This window comes from Oenanthe melanoleuca, chromosome 25 (assembly GCF_029582105.1).
Source record: "Oenanthe melanoleuca isolate GR-GAL-2019-014 chromosome 25, OMel1.0, whole genome shotgun sequence".
NCBI lineage: Eukaryota > Metazoa > Chordata > Aves > Passeriformes > Muscicapidae > Oenanthe > Oenanthe melanoleuca.
Window position 1 is genome coordinate 237,108 of NC_079358.1, and position 16,780 is coordinate 253,887.

Sequence of the window (16,780 nt, forward strand, 5' to 3'; positions counted from 1 at the left end):
GTGCCCTCAGGACTCTTTTAATGTTGTGACAGGGGCTGTGGGGACTGTGCTGCTGGCGCACGGTGGTGGGGGATACCCAGCAGGCGCATTCTCCCCAGTGTCCTTCTCCTTGGGCGATATCCCAGTATCTGCACCGATGCTGGTGTTGACTAGAACGATGGAGCCCTGCTCTGCCAGGACTTCGCTCTCCTCCTCTGGGTAGTGGAAAGCCACACAGAGCTGGTACAGGAAGGTGCCCAGGGCGGCCCCCAGCAGCGGCGCTACCAGTGGCACCCACCACCACGCATTGCCCCTGCTGAGGATGGGACAGGGTGGGCTGGGGATCATCCCTGCCATCCCCACCTCACCCCCTTCCTTCTACCCACCTGAAGACCTCCGGGCCCCAACCTGCCAAATAGGTGAAGAGCCGGGGCCCAAAGTCCCGCGCAGGGTTCAGGGGGCAGCCACAGTTGGCCCCCATGGAGCACTCAATGGAGAGCACCAAGAGAGCCACAACCACTGGTTCCAGGCCCTTGGGGACAGGCTTGTTGCGGGCGTCCATGAGGCCCATGACACCCACCAGCAGCACCCCTGTACCGATCACCTGCGAGGACAGCGCAGCAGCTCAGCACCGTGGTGACTGAGGGGGCTGGGGGAGCTGACAGTGGCACCCACCTGGTCCAAGAAGCCATTGGCAACAGAGATACTGTCAGCTGGGTAGGTGGCGAAGATAGAGGCGGTTTCTCGGGGGCCAGAGACAGTAAGGGTCCCATTGCTGTAATGCCAGATGGCATCTGGGGGCAGAGGCAGAGCATGTCCATAAGCCTGGCCACCCAAACATCACCGTGGGCTTCCTTTGCCCAACGCTGCTCCCTCCATACCATAGTAGAGGATGTAAACAGCTCCAGCAGATATGAAAGATGCAAAGGTCTGCACAACCACAAAGATGGGAAATTTCCACCAGGGAAACTGCCCAGTCAGGCACATGGCTAAGGAGAATGCCGGGTTCATGTGGGCTCCTGCAATGGAGTAGGGAGAACGGCTGGGAGTGGAGGGTCCTGGGGGACTTAGAGCCAGGGGATAGCAAGAGCTGGGACCCCTTCCTCTGTCTCACCAGAGATTCCCCCTGCCGTGTAGATGCCCACCATGACAGCCACGGCGCTTCCCACGTAACTGGTGACAATGTTCCCCTTTGTCTCAAAGAAGGCAACCTTCTGTGCAGAGCAGCCCAGGGTGATTATCTGGAGAGGAGAGATGTAACCCCATCTCAGCCCTGGTGGCCTTGTGCTGAGACCCTCCCACCGCTGATACTGCAGGGCAGCAAGGCAAGGGCTGTGCTGGTGCTGCCCCCTGCTTTTGCTCCCCATTACAGGGACATCAGGCAGGGACTTGCAGGGAGGTGGTTACTGCCTTCACTTGTGGTTTTGATGGCAAAGCAACCAAATTATAAGCAATTAGGTAAACTGCTTTCTGTGGGGAGGTGTTGGGTAAGAGGTGCCACAACATAGCCCCAGGGACACCATTTGTCATGGCAGGATGCAGCCCAAATGCTAAGAATAGCACCAGAGCCCCAACCTTTGCCTGTTCTGAGACAGGAGGTATCGAGGCTCACACTGCCCAGCACCACACCCTGATTGCACCAGAGCCATGGCACAGGTGGATCGTGCTGTGGGAACAGGGTCCAAGCAGGAGGACAGGCAGTGCTGAGCTGCACGTTCGAGTATGGTGCAGCCCCAACCCCTCCAACCCCAAAGGGCAAGCAGCAGAGCCCTGGGACCCCTCTTGCATGCCACCACCCCACTGTCAGCCCTGTCCCATCCCCACTACACCCCCTTTCCCGCAGCCCCAGCCCACCTGCGTGCCCTGCTTACTATGAGCACGAAGGTGGAGAGCAGCTCGGCCAGGCACTCCCGCACCAGCCGATTCCGGATGCGCAGCAGACCCCGGGCCCTTGTCAAGAAAGAAGTGGTGCCCATACTGCTCACCAGGCAGGGGCAGCAGTGACAGCAGTGGCAGCAGTGAGAGTGGTGTATATGTCTCATTCACAGCAGGTTTTATGAGCCCCAGAGCCAGGTGGGTGATAATGTGCAGACTTTAAACCAATCATGGCTGCACGAGGGAGACGCCTGACAGGGACCAGAGTCCTGTGTGGGGCCAGGGACACCTTGTAACAATGCTGCACCTCAGCAGGGCCAGGCCGAGTGGGAACACTCTGATCCCCAAGAGGCCGTGGGAGCCAAGATCTCACTCAGCTGAGCAGGCACAGGTATTTCCTGGCCAGAAAGCCCCTTTATCCCTGTCACATCCCTGCCCAAGCCACAGCTGCAGCCAGCACTAATAAAGAGGCCCTGGAAAGGCCTCTGGGCTGGGCCAGGCCCTCAAGAGTAGCCCTGGGGAGGTATTACCACAGCATCTGGCAGGGAAATGGGAGAGGGAGGTAAGAAGGGAGCAGTGCAGGCACAGGAGCCTGGCAACCACCTGCACCTCTGAGGCAGGCCAAACGCATGAGATTCCAGTCTGAAGGAGCATGAAAGGTCACCATTTAGCATAAATAGACTTTATTGCTCTGTACACGCACACACTTGACCCCCACAGAGGTCTCTGTAGCTCTGCAGTGCTGCAGGAGGTGGGTAGCCTCCAGCCCAGGCACCACTTCCCAGCAAGATCTGACCCATCTACAACAAAAACAGGTGGTGAGAAGAGGCTGCTGCCCACTGCCTGCTCTGACAGGCCTGGCAAACCCAGGGTCCCCCCAGCCTGTACCTGTCACTGATATGGACTGCTCAGTCAGGACTGGACACAGCTACCGGCTCGAGAACCAGCGCCGGAAGAAGCTGCCCAGCACAGACGAGGGGTCGCTGGGGCTGGCAGAACGAAGCTCATCCTGTTGCGGCCACGTGCCAGCGAACTGTGCCAGCTCCCCTGGGAGGGCAGGGAACACTCCCTCAGTGGGAGCCCTGCCCATTCCCTGCGTCCTCCCCAGCCCCCCACTCACGGTCATCCATGTTGACCACCTCCTCCCGGTAGTCCTTGCTCTGCCCGTCCTCCCTGGTGGTGGTGATGAAGGCCTGCTCCCCCCTGCGCCGCGTCACCGTTGTCTCCCGGCGGCCCTGGCTGTCCTGCACCGTGCGGCGCTCCTCCACTGCCTGTGCGGGTGCTGAGCCCTGAGACACGGCCCAGCCACGGGCACCGTGCCCCAGGGCTGCCACAGCCCTGCTGCCCCTGCAGGGACACTCACCCCGTCAGGGAGAGTCACTGTGGTGACAGAGACGCTCTGGAAGTAAGAGTGGGACTTGGGCTCGTCGGGTCTCAGGATGGTGCCCAGCCCCACGGAGGAGACCTGCGAGTCCAGGTCTGGGGGGAGATGTCAGATGGTGGCTGCAGCACGGGGACATGCCCCAGAGGCTGTGGCAGCACAGCTGGGTGGAGCAGAGGCTCCCCAGCCCTTGCTCCCAACACCCACCTTGATCTTCCTTGAGGGCAGGAGGAGCCTGATGAGCATCTTCCATCTGCAAGGCAAAGCCACACACCACTGACACCAGTGACAGGAGGCAAAGCACGACACTGTGGCACCAGCACAGAGCTGGCTTGGACTTTGAGCCTGCACCCCTCACCCAGCCCTGGGAAGGGTCTCCATGGCCGGCTCAGACCGCCGGCAGAGGGACTCACCGGCTGTTTCAGCATCGAGTCCCTCAGCGGCCGCCTGGCGCTGCCGTCACCCGGGCCGGGCAGGGCGGGCTCTGCGCAGCGAAGGGCGTCGGTCAGTCAGGCCGAGGGGCTCGGAGTGCCACGAGTCCCGCTCAGCCCCTCCCGTACCCACCGAAAGGCAGCTGGGGCTCGGCCCAGAACCCCCCCAGGGCGCCTAGCAGCTCGCTCATGTCCCGGAACAGCTCCTCGAAGGCGCCTCGGGACGAGCCAGGGCTGAACCCGAAACCGAAGTCCCGGGGGGGCTGCGACATGGGCGGGCCGCCATCCTCCTCCTCCTCCTCCTCGTCCCACGGCGCGCCGCCGAACAGCGGGTCCCGGGGTCTGCGGGAGCGCGGTGTGATCATTGATAAAAGATTCGTGTTAATCATAGACGTTCTGGAGTTTGTATAAACCAGAATACTTAAAATAAGGAAAGAACATGGACCTAGATAAAGGGAAATATTTGATAAAACCCACTCTGTTTAAATCCCCCTGTTATGAATATTGTATATTGAATATTGTGTGTACCAGTTTGTAAAATAAAAAAAAAGTTTTCCATAGTCTGAAAGGGTTTTTAGCAGAATCAGATTTCCGGCCTTTGTGTGATCAATCACAAACTATCTGCTAAAGATCAGACTTCCCCCTTCTCCTGTTTTTTGTCTCCCAAGACCCGATGGTTCCATGGCCAATTGTCCCAAGAGCTGTCCCACGGAAGTATGGAAGTTTCTTTGACCATCACTGCTTACCTTGCAGAATTATTACAACAAAAAAATAACAATTATTGATTGCTGCAAGGAAAACCAGGCTATAAAAAGGGAGCTGCAAACCAAGCTGGGTGGGAGCGTGTCGTGGGCGGTGACCCCTCACGTTTCCCCGGCGCTGCGCTGCTGAGGGCCGCGGCCGTTGGGGCAGCTGGGGGTGAGAGAGGGACCGAGCCTGTGCCGGCAGGGCCGCGGGGACGGGCGCGGTCCCGGTTACCTGCAGCGTCCCGGGAAGCCGAAGAAGCTACGGAACGCGTCGTAGAAGCTCATACCGCCCCCGGTCCCGGTCCCGGTCCCTCTCCCCGTCCCCCAGCCCCGCCGCCGCGCCCGGGCCGCGCTGCCGCCAAGCGCCGCGGCCGTAAAGCGCCGCCGGGTGTCGCGAGGCGCCTGGGCAGCGGGGCCGGCCCGTGTCCGGCCCGTGTCCGACGCGTGTCCAGCCCATGTCCTGCCCGTGTCCGTCCTCCTCGTGTGTGTCCGGCCCGTGTGTGTCCAGCCCATGTCCGTCCTCCTCGTGTGTGTCCGGCCCGTGTCCTGGCCGTGTCCGTCCTCCCCGTGTGTGTCCGACCCGTGTCCGTCCTCCCCGTGTGTGTCCGGCCCATGTCCAGCCCTGCCCGGTGCCAGGGCTGCGCCCCGGGGAGCGGGTGCCGGGTACCCGCTGGCGGAGGCGGCTGCTGTCGGTACCGCGCTCCTGCTTCTCTCTGTTATAAACAAAAGTCTCGATGTTCAGCAAAATTTATATTGGTTTATTTTATATAGACAGAGCAAGCAGCGCTGGGGAAACCGTGAGGGGTCACCGCCCACTCCACACTTCCACCCAACTTGGTTTGCAGCTCCCTTTTTATAGTTTGGGTTTCTTTGTAGTAATCAATAATTGTTATTGTTTTGTTGTAATAATTCTGCAAGGTAAGCAGTGGTGGTCAAAGAAACTTCCAAACTTCCATGAGACAGCTCTTGGGACAATTGGCCATGGAACAGTCTGGTCTTGGTAGATAAAAACACAGGAGAAGTGGGAAGTCTGATCTTCAGCAGATAGTTTAAGATTGATTACACAAAGGCAGAAAATCTGATTCTGCAAAAAAAAAAAAAACCTTTCAGACTCTGGAAACCCCTCTTTTTTTTTTTTTTTTTCTTCCTTTTAGAAACTGGTACACACAATATTCATAACAGGAGGATTTAAACAGAGTGGGTTTAATCATATATTTCCCTTTACCTAGGTCCATGTTCTTTCCTTATTTTAAGTATTCTGGTTTATACAAACTCCAGAACGTCTATGATGAACACGAATCATTTCTCACTTATCACATCTGTGAGACTCTGTGGGTGCAGCTCAGCCCTGCCCCACAGGAGGGATCCAACCTTGCGCCCCAGCCCCTTACCTTGCAGCAGGGAGGGTGAGGAATAATTCATCAAAATTAGCTAACCAAATTAGCTTGCAAAAATCGGGAGGAGAGGCAGACTGGTTTGTGATAAACGGAGCCAGAACTTGCAAACACGGTGAGGGGTACAAGGCTGCCAGTGATAAGTGATAAATCCAAAACTTTAAACCAACAAGAATTAATCTTCAGGTCTGGAATGTGCCCAAAAATCTAAGATGGGTGCTCCGGAGATAAAGTTCAAGGGCGATGAAGATTTTGGAAGCCTCTGTCAGAGACCCCCGAACTGAGGAGGCACAAGCACAAAAGGGTTTTCGGTTCATTTTAATTCGAAGCAAGGTAGGCGGGACGAGGCGGGGCTACCATGAATATGTATTAGGTGTATTGTGTAATCCCAGGCTTAGGGAATAAATAGAGCAGGGGTTTGGAGCTTGGTGGTCCAGGCTTTGGGAAGAGCTATCGCCCTTGCATCTCAGCGCTGAATAAATGCATACCTACTTTATAACTCTCATTTCTCATGAGTTATAGAGTCTTTTTCCATGTATCAGGGTCAAGGGCAGCTCAGCAGGCACAGGCAATGAATGGTTCCTGCTGCACCACTTCCCTCCCCAACACCTGTGACCTGAGCACCCCTCAACCCCCAAAAGGAGGAGCAGCAGCACCAGAGCATAAGGTGGAAATGAAGGGTGAGAGTCTCAGAGAAGGGAGGGGTAGAAGTGGCATTATCCCTGTGCTGGCATCCTGCTGCCCAGTGCTGCAGCTGGGAAAAGGAAAAATCCACAAAAGGAGGGGACAAAAACACCAGCAAGAAGTTGGTGGGGGAAGCACTGCCCACACTGCCCAGGGCCGCCCACCCCCTGCACCAAAAATAGGGAATGAGGCTGAGAAGGTGGAAAAAATACACACATCACTTTGTGATCTTTATTCTCTTCAGTAAATCCCCGCTCGGGGCTGCAGCTGAAGGGATCAGGTGGAACTGAAAAATACAAGATCTGGACTGCATAGAAAAAACCAAAGAAACAAAAAACCCCAAAAAAGCAAACCAACCAAACAAAAAAATCCCCACAAAACAAACAAACAAAAAAAAAAAAAAAAAAAAAAAGAAAATAAAAAAAGAAAATTAAAAAATCCCCAACCCAAAAGCAGAAGATACTTACAGCTTGCAAGCAGGGCAGGACCTGCACTCTGGGCCCATGAGGATGGAGGGACGCAGATGGAGAACATAAAATACCAGGGGGGACCCCTCGGCGGGGCAGGGGAGAAATGAGAGAACTAGAGGACAGCATGGGGTTTTTGTTTTTATATACAAGACACATTTATCCATTAAATTTAGAACACAGTACAAAAAAAACACTTCAACTAATTAATCTTACAATGCTGCTCATATCAATTACTGGTCTTAATCCTAATAATAAGGGGGTTTGCTGTAGGCGACTCGCAGCTTCCACTCCTTTGGATCTGAGAGATTGTGGGGCAGCTGGATGGGAGAGGGGATAGAAAGGAGTAAAAACCAAAAAAGGCCCCTACGGCAAACATTTCAGATCTGAATGCGGAGAGAGAGAGAGAGAAAAAAAAAAAAAAAAAAGGAAAAAAAAAAGAAAAAAATACAAATTCTATATTACATACAACAGGAAAGTGGCTGGAGACAGACAGCAGAGGTGCCTGCGGCCTGCCCCGCGGGGCCCTGCCGGGTGGGCCGGCACTCCCCGCCGCAGGGCTCTCTCCTCCCTGGGCTCCTTCTCGTCATCGGGGTCACTGAGATTCTCTTCAGGAAGCAATGGTGGCAAGGGGGCCCGGCCTCAGTTGGCACCCCAGCTGTAGCTGTTGTAGGCAGACTTGTTGGCCTGGGATTTCTGGGGGATGGAGCTGCCTTGGCTGCGCTGCCCGGAGCCGCTCTGGGGAAAGGGCAGAAGGAGAAGCGGGTGGTGAGTGCAGGGGAAGCACGCCCAGCCTGCTCCACAGGCAAGGCTGGCATGGAGACAGCCCTGGCCAGCTGCTCTGGGTGCCAGCTCCTCAGCACCACGATCCTCCCTGGCACTGGTGCCTCCTGCAGCTCACAGCTGCACCGTCCGTGCCCAGCGCCCTCCCTCAGCTCCACAGCTCACTCCAGAGCAGCAGTGCTGGCTGCTGAGCAGCAGAAGGAGATGGGGAGGGGTCGGTGTGGGTTGTGTGTGTGTATGTGTGTGTGCACATACTGCCTGAGGGCCTCTCTCCTCACCTCAGGGGCCATGGGGTTGAAGGAAGGGGCTACTGATCCTGGGGAGCCTTAGGGGCAGGGGCAGAGCCCAGGGCAAGTGCAATGCATTTTCAGAGAGTTCATTACCTGATCTTCCTGCTGGCGTTGGCAGCACAGTATCATCTGCAAATATGGAAGCTGTTGCAGTACCAGGATATGTAAAATAAAGGGACAAACTATGACAATAGAAATCCATGGTTAAACCTGAAAGCTCCTGCAGGGCTGTGGCTACGGCGAGTTACCCCTCTGGTGCTGGCCTGCAGAGGTGGCCCTCTGAGGATGGGGAAGTTGGGGTGCCCCAGATGTGTTTGCGTGAGGGGGCACTACCTGGCCACAGCTGGTGCAGCTTGGCAGCAGGGGGGCTGTGCTGAGTACCCACCCTGGCAGAGCAGCCAGGGCCTTCCCAGGCCCACCCCAGGCCTTGCTTGTCACCTTCTCCTCGCTGGCCCTGTGTGTATGTGCAGGTGTGAGCGTGTGCGTGTCGCCGCGTGTCTGCCGCAGAGCACGAGGCAGGGAGGGTGAGAGGGAGCAGGGCAACCAAGGGGGAGCGAGAGCCCTAGGCAAGAGCCCAGCAGGGGCTGAGGTGCCAGGTGCTGCTTACCTGCCCGTCCTGCTGCAGGTGGTGGTGCAGGATCTGCGAGTGCGGCTGCTGGTGCGGGGTGAGGATGTGCATGAAGGGGGTGGGCGGGTAGGCTGCCGCCGTCGCAGGGTTGATGGGGCCGCCGCTGCCCAGCGCCGAAGGCAGGTTGAAGGAGGCTGCTGGGGTTCCAGTGTGAAATCCCTGCTTCTCAAAGGATTGCTAGGAAGGAGATGCCAATGGCACAGTAAGGGTTGGGAGCCAGCTGGCAGTGTGCCCCTCCCCATCTCTGAACATCACAGAGTCAGCGTGTGGTACAGTGAACAGAAAAATCTCTTCCTATGGCTCTTTCTGGGCTTGGAATTGCTGTAAACTGGGAAAGGTCAAGCATTTCCCTTCTTCCTGGCTGACTGATCCAAAGGGAAAGAGATCTCATTGGCCAGGGAGGCTGTCTCAAGCTTGGCTTCTCCCTCCCCAGCAATGCAGGAAGCACTGACAGACACTAACCTGAGTTTTGGAGTAGACAGAGCCCGAGATGTCTGGCACGCCTGTATTACTGGATGTCACAGATACACCTGGGGAGAAGGGAGAAGTGGGTGTTAGGCAGCAGCCAGTGGCTCAACAGAAGAAGGGAGCAAGCAGGACCTCGTGGAGAGCTCCAGTGGTCAGAGAAGATCTGCAGACAGACTGGCCTGGGCAGCCAGGCCCTGGCATGACCAAATGCAAAGCATCCATATCATTATTGTAAGTTATTTTGTTCTGGACACACCGCTTCAAAATGCCTCCATAAACCACCCAGAGAAACACATGGAAAACTGCAGGTCTGAGGACAGCTGGGGAATACAGGGAAACAAAACCACAGCATGTGGCACAGCAGCAAGAACAGCCCAAAAGCTGCTCGGGTGTCAAACAGGCAACTCAGCTGTGGGCTGGGATGGCTGGTGCAGTGACTGACAGCACAAGCCCCATGGGATGTTGGCTGTCCATAAAAAAAGGTGGCCCAGAGGATGCCTCAGCCATCATTTAACATCTGGAAAAAGTGCTGAAATGAAAGCAGTTCGAAGGACTTGGCACCAGGTGACTTGGTACAAAGCTGAAGTACCTTGGCAAAGAGAAAATACTATCTTGAGGGGTTCTAATGCAGTGAAAAAGAGACAAAAGGAATTAAAAGACTGGAAGAGGGAGCCAAATGCAGCCCTGCTTAAGTCAGCCAGACATCAACTAAGTACCAAGACAGGCAGCAGGTTCATGACCTCCCCACATCTTTGAATCAAGGACATTTCCCTAGAAAGTGTCTGCCAAACACTGGTGGGAAACAATTGCTGTTCTGCTAATCACATATAGCCAGTTAAAAAACCCAACAAACCAAACAACCCAGCAGCTTAAGCTTCTGATAGTGGTCCAAGGGCCCAGATAGCTGACTGCAGGGCACAGAGGGCATGACATGATCTATTAACCCTCAGACCTGCTCACAGAACAATCCTGGATCTTTCTAAGGATAATCAAACTACTCGGGAGCAGCACCCCTGGCATTTTTCTCTATCACTGCTGTAAGACAGGAGTCACTATCCCTATCAGGAGCAAGCCCTGCTGCTGTGGAAGGGGCTCTAGTGGGTCTCTTACCAGTGCTGTACCCATGAGAGCCATAGCCACTGGGCTGCTGGAAAGGGGTTGCTGATGCATTGACGCTGACATTCACACCATGCTGCTTGGAAGAGGTAGGAGCAACCTACACAACAGAGAGGAACAGAGTGAGGAGGGGCCTTGCTGTGCCAGCCTGCTGTCCCAAGCCCACAGCCTGCCCCAGGAACTCACAGGGAACACGGCGGGCCCGTACTGGAAGGTGCTGGGGAGCCCTGGTACCCCTGTGTAGTATGGCAGGCTGGTGTAGCTGTAGCCAGGAGGCAGCGCCGGGTTCAGGAAGGTCTGCTGTGTGGTGTGGTGAGTCTGGGTCTGGCTCTGCTGGGGCTGGGCCAGAGTCGTTGCAGGAGCAGGGGAAGAGGCATCACCACGGCCAAACTTTGTTAAGTCACCTGAAACAGAGGAGGTAAGAGTGAAGAACAGATGCTAGATCCTAGCTGGCCCATTCCAACTCAGCCCAAAGGTGACCCAGTCTTTTTTTAAACAGCAACTTCAATTACCTGCCCCCCTCCCCCCCAACTCCTGCCCATGCCAAGGACTGTGGCCCTGAGACCTTTGCACACTGATAAGGTGAAGCTGTTAATTGCTCCTTGAAACTGTTAATTGCTCCTTGGAACTGTTAATTGCTCCTTGGCCCTAACAGGACTACAGAGGAAAAGGGAATCCACAGTAGCTAAGCTCACAGTCTGGCACTGGATAAACCTGCTAGCACAGCCTGATGCTAGAGCTGTCCCTCACCCCACTCCATGCAGCACCAGCAGGACTGAACACAACCCAGATCTTGCCTGGGCTGTGCAGGGCTTGGCTGCAGGGCAGGGGGAATCTCCCCATGCTGATCTTGATGAGCACCTGCTTGGCTCTTCCATGCACACATCCTCCTATTCAGAGCTCACATAGTGCCATGCTCTGAGCTTGGCATTTCAGCCTCAGCTGGGCAAAAGCACTTCCACACAAACCAGCTCCTGCCAAAGCTGAGAAGTGGGGCTAGAAAAGGAGCAAACCTCAAAGTGCAACAATTCCTAAACTAAGTAAAAGCTCAGCATAGCCACTGCCCACTGCAGATTGGCAGTGCATTAATGCACTTAACCAAGGTCAGTGAGAGGTCATACACCCACTGGTGCTTGTGTTGAATTTGACAGGTCCCAGATTTCTCATTTGCTTTCTCTATGAGACCATCCCATAGAAAAAAAAAAGTAATCTCTCCCTATTTTGTGTTTCTTTTTATTTTTACTCTCAGTGCTTGAGAAGCACTGCTTACTACCTGCCTCACAACCACCTGGAAAGCAATCCCCCAGTGGTAGGCCTTGCAGAATATTTCAGCCCTTCCTCACTCCCTTTCCAAATGCCCCCTTAACTCCTACTTTGCCCACCTCTTCCCAGTATCAGACCTTGACACAACCAGATGCTCAAAGAGAAGGAAAGCATTTAAGTGTGAGAAGCATGCTCCAAGCCAAAAGCAGTGCAGGAGGCACAGTGCAGGTGCAGATGTAGCTCCAGTGGACAAAGACAAAGAACACTAGTAGAAGCAGCTCAGACCCTGATGGGATGGGAATCAGAGCAGTCTTTTTCCCTACCAGAGTATGGATTGCTGCTCAGGCTGCCATCTCTTCCAGTCAGTGGTGTGGTGGGTGTAGGGAATGGGATGCTGTAATAATCCTGATGAATAAAAACAAAAGGAGAAGACATTTTATAAGCTATGTCCAAAGTGCAAAGCAGTATCTTTGGGAGAGAGGAATTCCTGTACTGTAGCTGCAAGACATGTCTGAGCATTGCAGTTCAACCAGCCACATCCAGGCTGATCATGACCTGCAACAGCCCCAGGTTTTTGTAGCATGTACCATCCCCCTCATCTGGCTACTAGAAGAACCAGGTAAGGTCTACTGGTATGCAGTTCTTGAACTGCCTGGACTTCCCCCCCTCTCCACAAGAAAATGGACATGTCCCAATGCTAAATAAAGCCCATTCTCATCAGGTATTTAGTCACTGGCTCAGTCATGGATCAGAGGTGAATCTCTCTAACAGCCCTGCAGTTGTAACTCATGCTCCCTGGCTCTCCTGGAATACTGCTGTATGAGTAACTCATGCTGCAAACTCCACGTGAGCCAAGGAGCAACTGATTAACTCATCACTGCTGCTATGGAGAGGAGCATCCACTCAGCACCCTCTCCTGCCAGCCCTTCAGGACTGCCCACAGCTGACCTGTCTCTACCCAAGCAGCACCACTGGAAGTGGTGTGTCCTTGTCATTCTGCAGTACTCACCAACGGGAATCTTGTCTGGAGCATTTGCAAGTCATCATATCCATACACCTGTGGCTAGAAAAAGAGCCAGAGATGACATTAGGGACATGGACTACGTAAGGATATCTAATTTTAGATTAAACATTTAGATGAATGTGAGGGAAAGCCAGAAGTAGCTGGTGAGCAGCCACATGAGCCACCAGGTGCAGGCAGCCAGAACCTCTACATATAGGCCAGAAGCTTCTGTGAGTTGCCCAAAGGAAAGTGCTCCAGACCATGAAGCCACTCAACAGTTTTTCTCTAGAAATCATCCCAAAATTGAAATCAGTCCTCACCTCTAGGAGAGGGTGTGACACACCACTAGACTTTGTGGCCATTGCTACCCTTGCCTTGACTGCCCTTTGTCACATCACGTTTCTAACAGAGCTCTGTGCTTCCACACACTGTGCTCTGTGCCCTAGGCTCTTCAAAGGCTGGAGAGGCTGCAGAGAACAGGCAGGCAGGCTCTGCTCCAGGGTGATCATGGCACACACTTAGCCCATGGGCACATGGAAATCATGAAAAAACCAGCAGGTCCAAACTCTGCCTGTCCAAGGCAGCCCTGCTGGCCTATGGCAGAGTTTTTAGTTTCCCCACTGTGCAGAGGGAGCTGGGAGGGACCTGGTGGCATGACAGCACTCACCGGATAGGCATGTAGCAACCCTGGAGCCATGATGTACGGATTAGGCAACAAGGGCGGGACTCCAGGAGGGAGATTGGGAGGGGCTTTTCCTGGACAAGAAGAGAAAGGAAAAGTTCCACAGTGAAGCAAACAGCAGCAGCTCGCTCTCATAGCCCTCACACCCTTGTCTGGTACAGCAGAGTCAGGAGAGTACCTGATGTGGTTGCAACAGAGCTGCGAGTGGAGGCTGTCACTGTGGAGTTGCTGCTGAGGCTGAGGCCCAGGCTGCTGACACTGCTGAGGCTGGATGACACGCTGACCACGGGTGGGGCAGCTGACACCGTGCTGGAGGACGTGGAGAAAGTACTAGCAGAAGAATGGAGGCTTGCTTCACTCTCCACACTTGTGTGCTAGGGAAGGAAGGGAAGAGTCAGGGGATCAGGCAGATGTGGCACAGGTACCACAGGACACTCTCTGTGCAAAACATTATGCACCTCTGTCTGCATCTGGATGTTCCTGCAGTGAGCCTGGCTTCAGTCCAAAGTCCTGACAGCAGCAATCCCTAATGCCTACAAACTTCTCTCGTGGTTACATCCCAATACATCTGTCTGAAGATCAGAGCAGGGCTTGACAGCACATTTGCAGCAGGGTGATTTATTCTGCTGCAGAAGCCAATGCCCAGGAACTGTACTGCAAGAGCTCCTGCAGTAGATATTTGGTTCCACTGCATCAGCTCCCAGTTGGCTCTGACTCTGCAGCACCTTCAAGGGCTACTACAGGCTCCAAAGAGGGCACTGCTCAGTCAGAAACAGGCAGGGTGTCAACAGCCTTGAGCCACAGCTGCACAGACAGTGTTCTGACAAAACCAGAACCCACAGCAGACCCCACCAAGCTGAGCAGAAACATAGTACATGTGTGAGAGCATACCCAGACTCACCAGAAGAGTTGAGGTTGATGTTCGCCCAGAGGATGTGGATGAGGACAGACTGTTCTGCTGGGTGGGTAATGCACTGACAGAAGAGAAATAAAACGTTGTCAGACCAAGATGAGAGAGTCAACACTGGTAGCACCATCCCATTTCCCATCTGCTTGAATGGGATGAGTCATCTTAGTCTTCCTCACGGCATGAGACAGACTCTGATGTCTGCTATGGATTCCTGCTTCTAGCTCTGCTTTTTCAGAAATCCACCCCTTCCACTCACTCACCTGCTGAGCTGGGCAGTGGTTGTACTGGGGAGCTCCTCACTGTGGCTCAGGCTGCTCAGGGCTGTTGAGTGTTGGCTGGCAGTTGTCAGCAAGGAGGATGCAGACACCCCATCGTTGAGAGGTGCAATACTGGGAGCAGAGGGGGAGTCAGATTTCACTGCAGGGCCCGTAGCACCTGAGAACAAAAGCTTCGGGTTAAGGGCAGCTACTGGCAACCTCCAGAGGGTAACACAAGGGCAAGGATCAACAAGTGCTCAGCTAGAGGAGCCAGGAGATCTGGGGCTTCCCTCAGTGCAGCCAAACAATTACACACTTATGTTTGTGTTCTACGTCTCACTTTACCCCAACACTACCACAGGCTCTTCAAAGAGCTTCAGGACCTACAGATGAAGTGCTTTCCACACACAAAGCAGAGTAAATTACTGTCATAGGTGACCCTTCAATGATCAGCAGAAAGCTGAATGTTTTGAGGCAAGCAAATAATCTGAATGGCAGCAATTAGTTGAGCAAGGAAAGGACTTGAGGACTATGAGAACAGATAAAGTTTCTCATTCAAAGCAGAGAACACGAGCACAACAGATGCAGGACACCTGCTATACTGGCAAGACTCTTACCTTCAACAGCCTGTGTTGTTTGTAATGGCGTGGGTTGTACAGAACTGAAACCATTCTGAGGAAGAAAAGAAAGAAGTACTGGGCATTATAACAGCACATTTCCAGAGCAGAGCTAGTGTCACCTCTCTCCCACACTCCCTTGTGCAGTTATGAAAAGGTCCTGCTACCAGCACTTGTCACCAAGCCCCATGTCAGCATAGTCCCCAAGTGTATATTACAGAAATCAGGGCAAGAAGTTTCTCTGCTGCTGGTAGTCAGACTGCCTCAACATTCTCATTCCAAGTTCATTAGCCAAATCTAATGTTACTGAACTGGTGTGCAGCAATACAAGAACCAAATCCTTAACACAAAACAAAATTCTTTGTCTGCATGCCACTCTCTAGCAGGGTAACTGTACATGACACAACACATGCCCTGCAAGCAACTTGACTGCTGTTAACCCCAGTGGTCCAGGCCCAGGCACAAAACACAGCAGCCAGAAGAGAGCTCTGATTAGAGCCCACGAGCCACACAGTGAGGCTGGAGGATCACAGAACCATTTGAACAGAACCAGCTTTCCCTGAGACACTTCACACATCAGGCTCACTCAGCACAATGGGTGAGCAAAGCTGTTCTCTCACCTTAGCCTGGGTCAGATCTTTCTGGGGCGAGGAAGAGATGGAATTTGGGTATCGCCTCGTCTGGGTGGATCTCTGTTCGTACAGTGGTCCCTGAGCACTGTTCTGGGAGGTAAATGTTGCTGTCTGTATTGTGCCACTCTGGTAACCAGACTCCTGGCTTTGATTGGACGAAATTGTGGATGAAGATTCACTACAAAAGGGAAAAAAAAACCAAAAAACATTCCTTCATTTTCCTCCAAAACAGCCCTGCTGTAAGCTGCTGACCCAGACTGGGCTCTTCACTTCAAGTACTCAAAAAAAAAAAAAAAAAAAAAAAAAAAAAGCCCCAAGCATCAGTATAAAGGCATCACATGAAGCAGCCAGGCCAAGAAACATGCCCAGAGAGTAGGGCTAGCCCAACCATGGACATCCAGCTGCAGTCTTGCCTCATATTGCTGTCCCTTAGGCTTCATGAGCTGCCAGCACTCAGGTTCCAGTACTCAAGGGACTGGCCTGTTACAAAGGGTCAGCCCAAATGAAGACAAATGCATAGACACATGTACCCCATTGTGTCTCAGTTTGCCAGGCAAAAAGAAGGACAAAACATTCAGAATCTGTCCACTAGTTGTGCTGGGGATTCCCCTCCTGTGTTTTCAACAACACAGTTTAAGGGCAGCAGGGAAACTGCTTTTTGTGCAAGTACCACAGGCCACAGAGCCACAGAGCTGCCCCATGAGTCTGCTGGCAACTTGTGCTTTGCTGTTGCATACAATGTCCCCCCTTTGTGACCACAGCACGGTCAGAAAGGGTCTACTGGTATGCAGCACAGGTCCACAGCAGCAGTGCATGCCAAAGCTGCCTGCTGGCAGGACAGGCTCCTGGGGCTGACCTGGCCGAGCTGGTGTAGAGGCTGCTCTGAGCCTGGCTGACAGCGGCGCTGGTCGTGGGCGTTGACTCGTACTCAGCAAGGACAGGCTCTGAGCCAAACTGCAACGCCCCGAACTGCAGGTTTAGCCCTGAGATATCCGAGGACCCAGGCATTTCCACTGCAAGGGCAGGAATCTGCAAGGGAGGAGCAACACAACGGGTCAGTCATTCCCAGTGAATCAAGAGCCCAGAGAATGGCTTTAATACCCACATTTCCCAGCACACAATGGCAGTCACAGGCTTGCAGCCCCTGAATCACACTGCTCAACCCAGGAGGCAC

The 16,780-nt window shown here is 53.8% G+C and overlaps 3 protein-coding genes across 11 annotated transcripts in view; all 3 read right to left on the minus strand.

The window, feature by feature from the left end:
- Position 1: 1 nt before the first annotated feature.
- Positions 2-2,316, minus strand: AQP10 (aquaporin 10). Of its 2 annotated transcripts, none has more exons than XM_056510697.1 (6): positions 1,851-2,316; positions 1,094-1,220; positions 861-998; positions 655-773; positions 366-583; positions 2-292 (listed from the first exon to the last, which is right to left on the minus strand). In XM_056510697.1, the coding sequence occupies exons 1-6, from the start codon at positions 2,019-2,021 to the stop codon at positions 7-9; spliced, it is 1,059 nt and encodes a 352-aa protein (XP_056366672.1). In that variant the 5' UTR covers positions 2,022-2,316; the 3' UTR covers positions 2-6. The 2 variants fall into 2 exon arrangements, with proteins under 2 accessions (XP_056366672.1, XP_056366671.1); XM_056510696.1 differs by having other exon boundaries at positions 2-295.
- Positions 2,317-2,520: 204 nt separating this feature from the next.
- Positions 2,521-4,779, minus strand: HAX1 (HCLS1 associated protein X-1). The gene is made up of 8 exons (XM_056510733.1): positions 4,645-4,779; positions 3,800-4,008; positions 3,649-3,719; positions 3,443-3,488; positions 3,218-3,333; positions 2,975-3,125; positions 2,743-2,901; positions 2,521-2,654 (listed from the first exon to the last, which is right to left on the minus strand). Exons 1-7 carry the CDS (start codon positions 4,695-4,697, stop codon positions 2,783-2,785), a joined length of 765 nt encoding a protein of 254 aa, XP_056366708.1. The 5' UTR covers positions 4,698-4,779; the 3' UTR covers positions 2,521-2,654; positions 2,743-2,782.
- A 2,306-nt stretch (positions 4,780-7,085) lies between these two features.
- The window catches only part of UBAP2L (ubiquitin associated protein 2 like), a 28,708-nt gene continuing 19,013 nt past the window's right edge, over positions 7,086-16,780 (minus strand). For 4 of the 8 annotated variants that reach the window (XM_056510704.1, XM_056510700.1, XM_056510698.1 and 1 more), the window contains 15 exons: positions 16,463-16,635; positions 15,595-15,784; positions 14,975-15,029; positions 14,361-14,535; positions 14,092-14,164; positions 13,369-13,564; positions 13,176-13,264; positions 12,515-12,568; positions 11,829-11,910; positions 10,429-10,646; positions 10,237-10,342; positions 9,121-9,188; positions 8,638-8,835; positions 8,124-8,174; positions 7,086-7,695 (listed from right to left, as the gene is read on the minus strand). In XM_056510704.1, the coding sequence (XP_056366679.1) occupies positions 7,600-7,695; positions 8,124-8,174; positions 8,638-8,835; positions 9,121-9,188; positions 10,237-10,342; positions 10,429-10,646; positions 11,829-11,910; positions 12,515-12,568; positions 13,176-13,264; positions 13,369-13,564; positions 14,092-14,164; positions 14,361-14,535; positions 14,975-15,029; positions 15,595-15,784; positions 16,463-16,635 (1,824 nt within the window). In that variant the 3' untranslated portion in view covers positions 7,086-7,599. The remainder of the gene's footprint in view (positions 7,696-8,123; positions 8,175-8,637; positions 8,836-9,120; positions 9,189-10,236; positions 10,343-10,428; positions 10,647-11,828; positions 11,911-12,514; positions 12,569-13,175; positions 13,265-13,368; positions 13,565-14,091; positions 14,165-14,360; positions 14,536-14,974; positions 15,030-15,594; positions 15,785-16,462; positions 16,636-16,780) is intronic. The other 4 variants (XM_056510705.1, XM_056510703.1, XM_056510702.1 and 1 more) reach the window with 2 other exon arrangements.

What these genes read in the sequence shown, in the direction of transcription:
- AQP10 (XM_056510696.1), bottom strand. Translation starts at nt 2,021, where the DNA reads ATGAGACATATACACCACTCTCACTGCTGCCACTGCTGTCACTGCTGC. An exon ending in TGTTTACATCCTCTACTATG is followed by an intron (nt 774 to 860) that starts GTATGGAGGGAG and finishes CTCTGCCCCCAG; the next exon opens with ATGCCATCTGGCATTACAGC. An exon ending in TGGGGCCCGGAGGTCTTCAG is followed by an intron (nt 296 to 365) that starts GTGGGTAGAAGG and finishes TCCCATCCTCAG; the next exon opens with CAGGGGCAATGCGTGGTGGT.
- HAX1 (XM_056510733.1), bottom strand. Translation starts at nt 4,697, where the DNA reads ATGAGCTTCTACGACGCGTTCCGTAGCTTCTTCGGCTTCCCGGGACGC. An exon ending in CGAGCCCCAGCTGCCTTTCG is followed by an intron (nt 3,720 to 3,799) that starts GTGGGTACGGGA and finishes TTCGCTGCGCAG; the next exon opens with AGCCCGCCCTGCCCGGCCCG. An exon ending in GGTGGTCAACATGGATGACC is followed by an intron (nt 2,902 to 2,974) that starts GTGAGTGGGGGG and finishes CTGCCCTCCCAG; the next exon opens with GGGAGCTGGCACAGTTCGCT.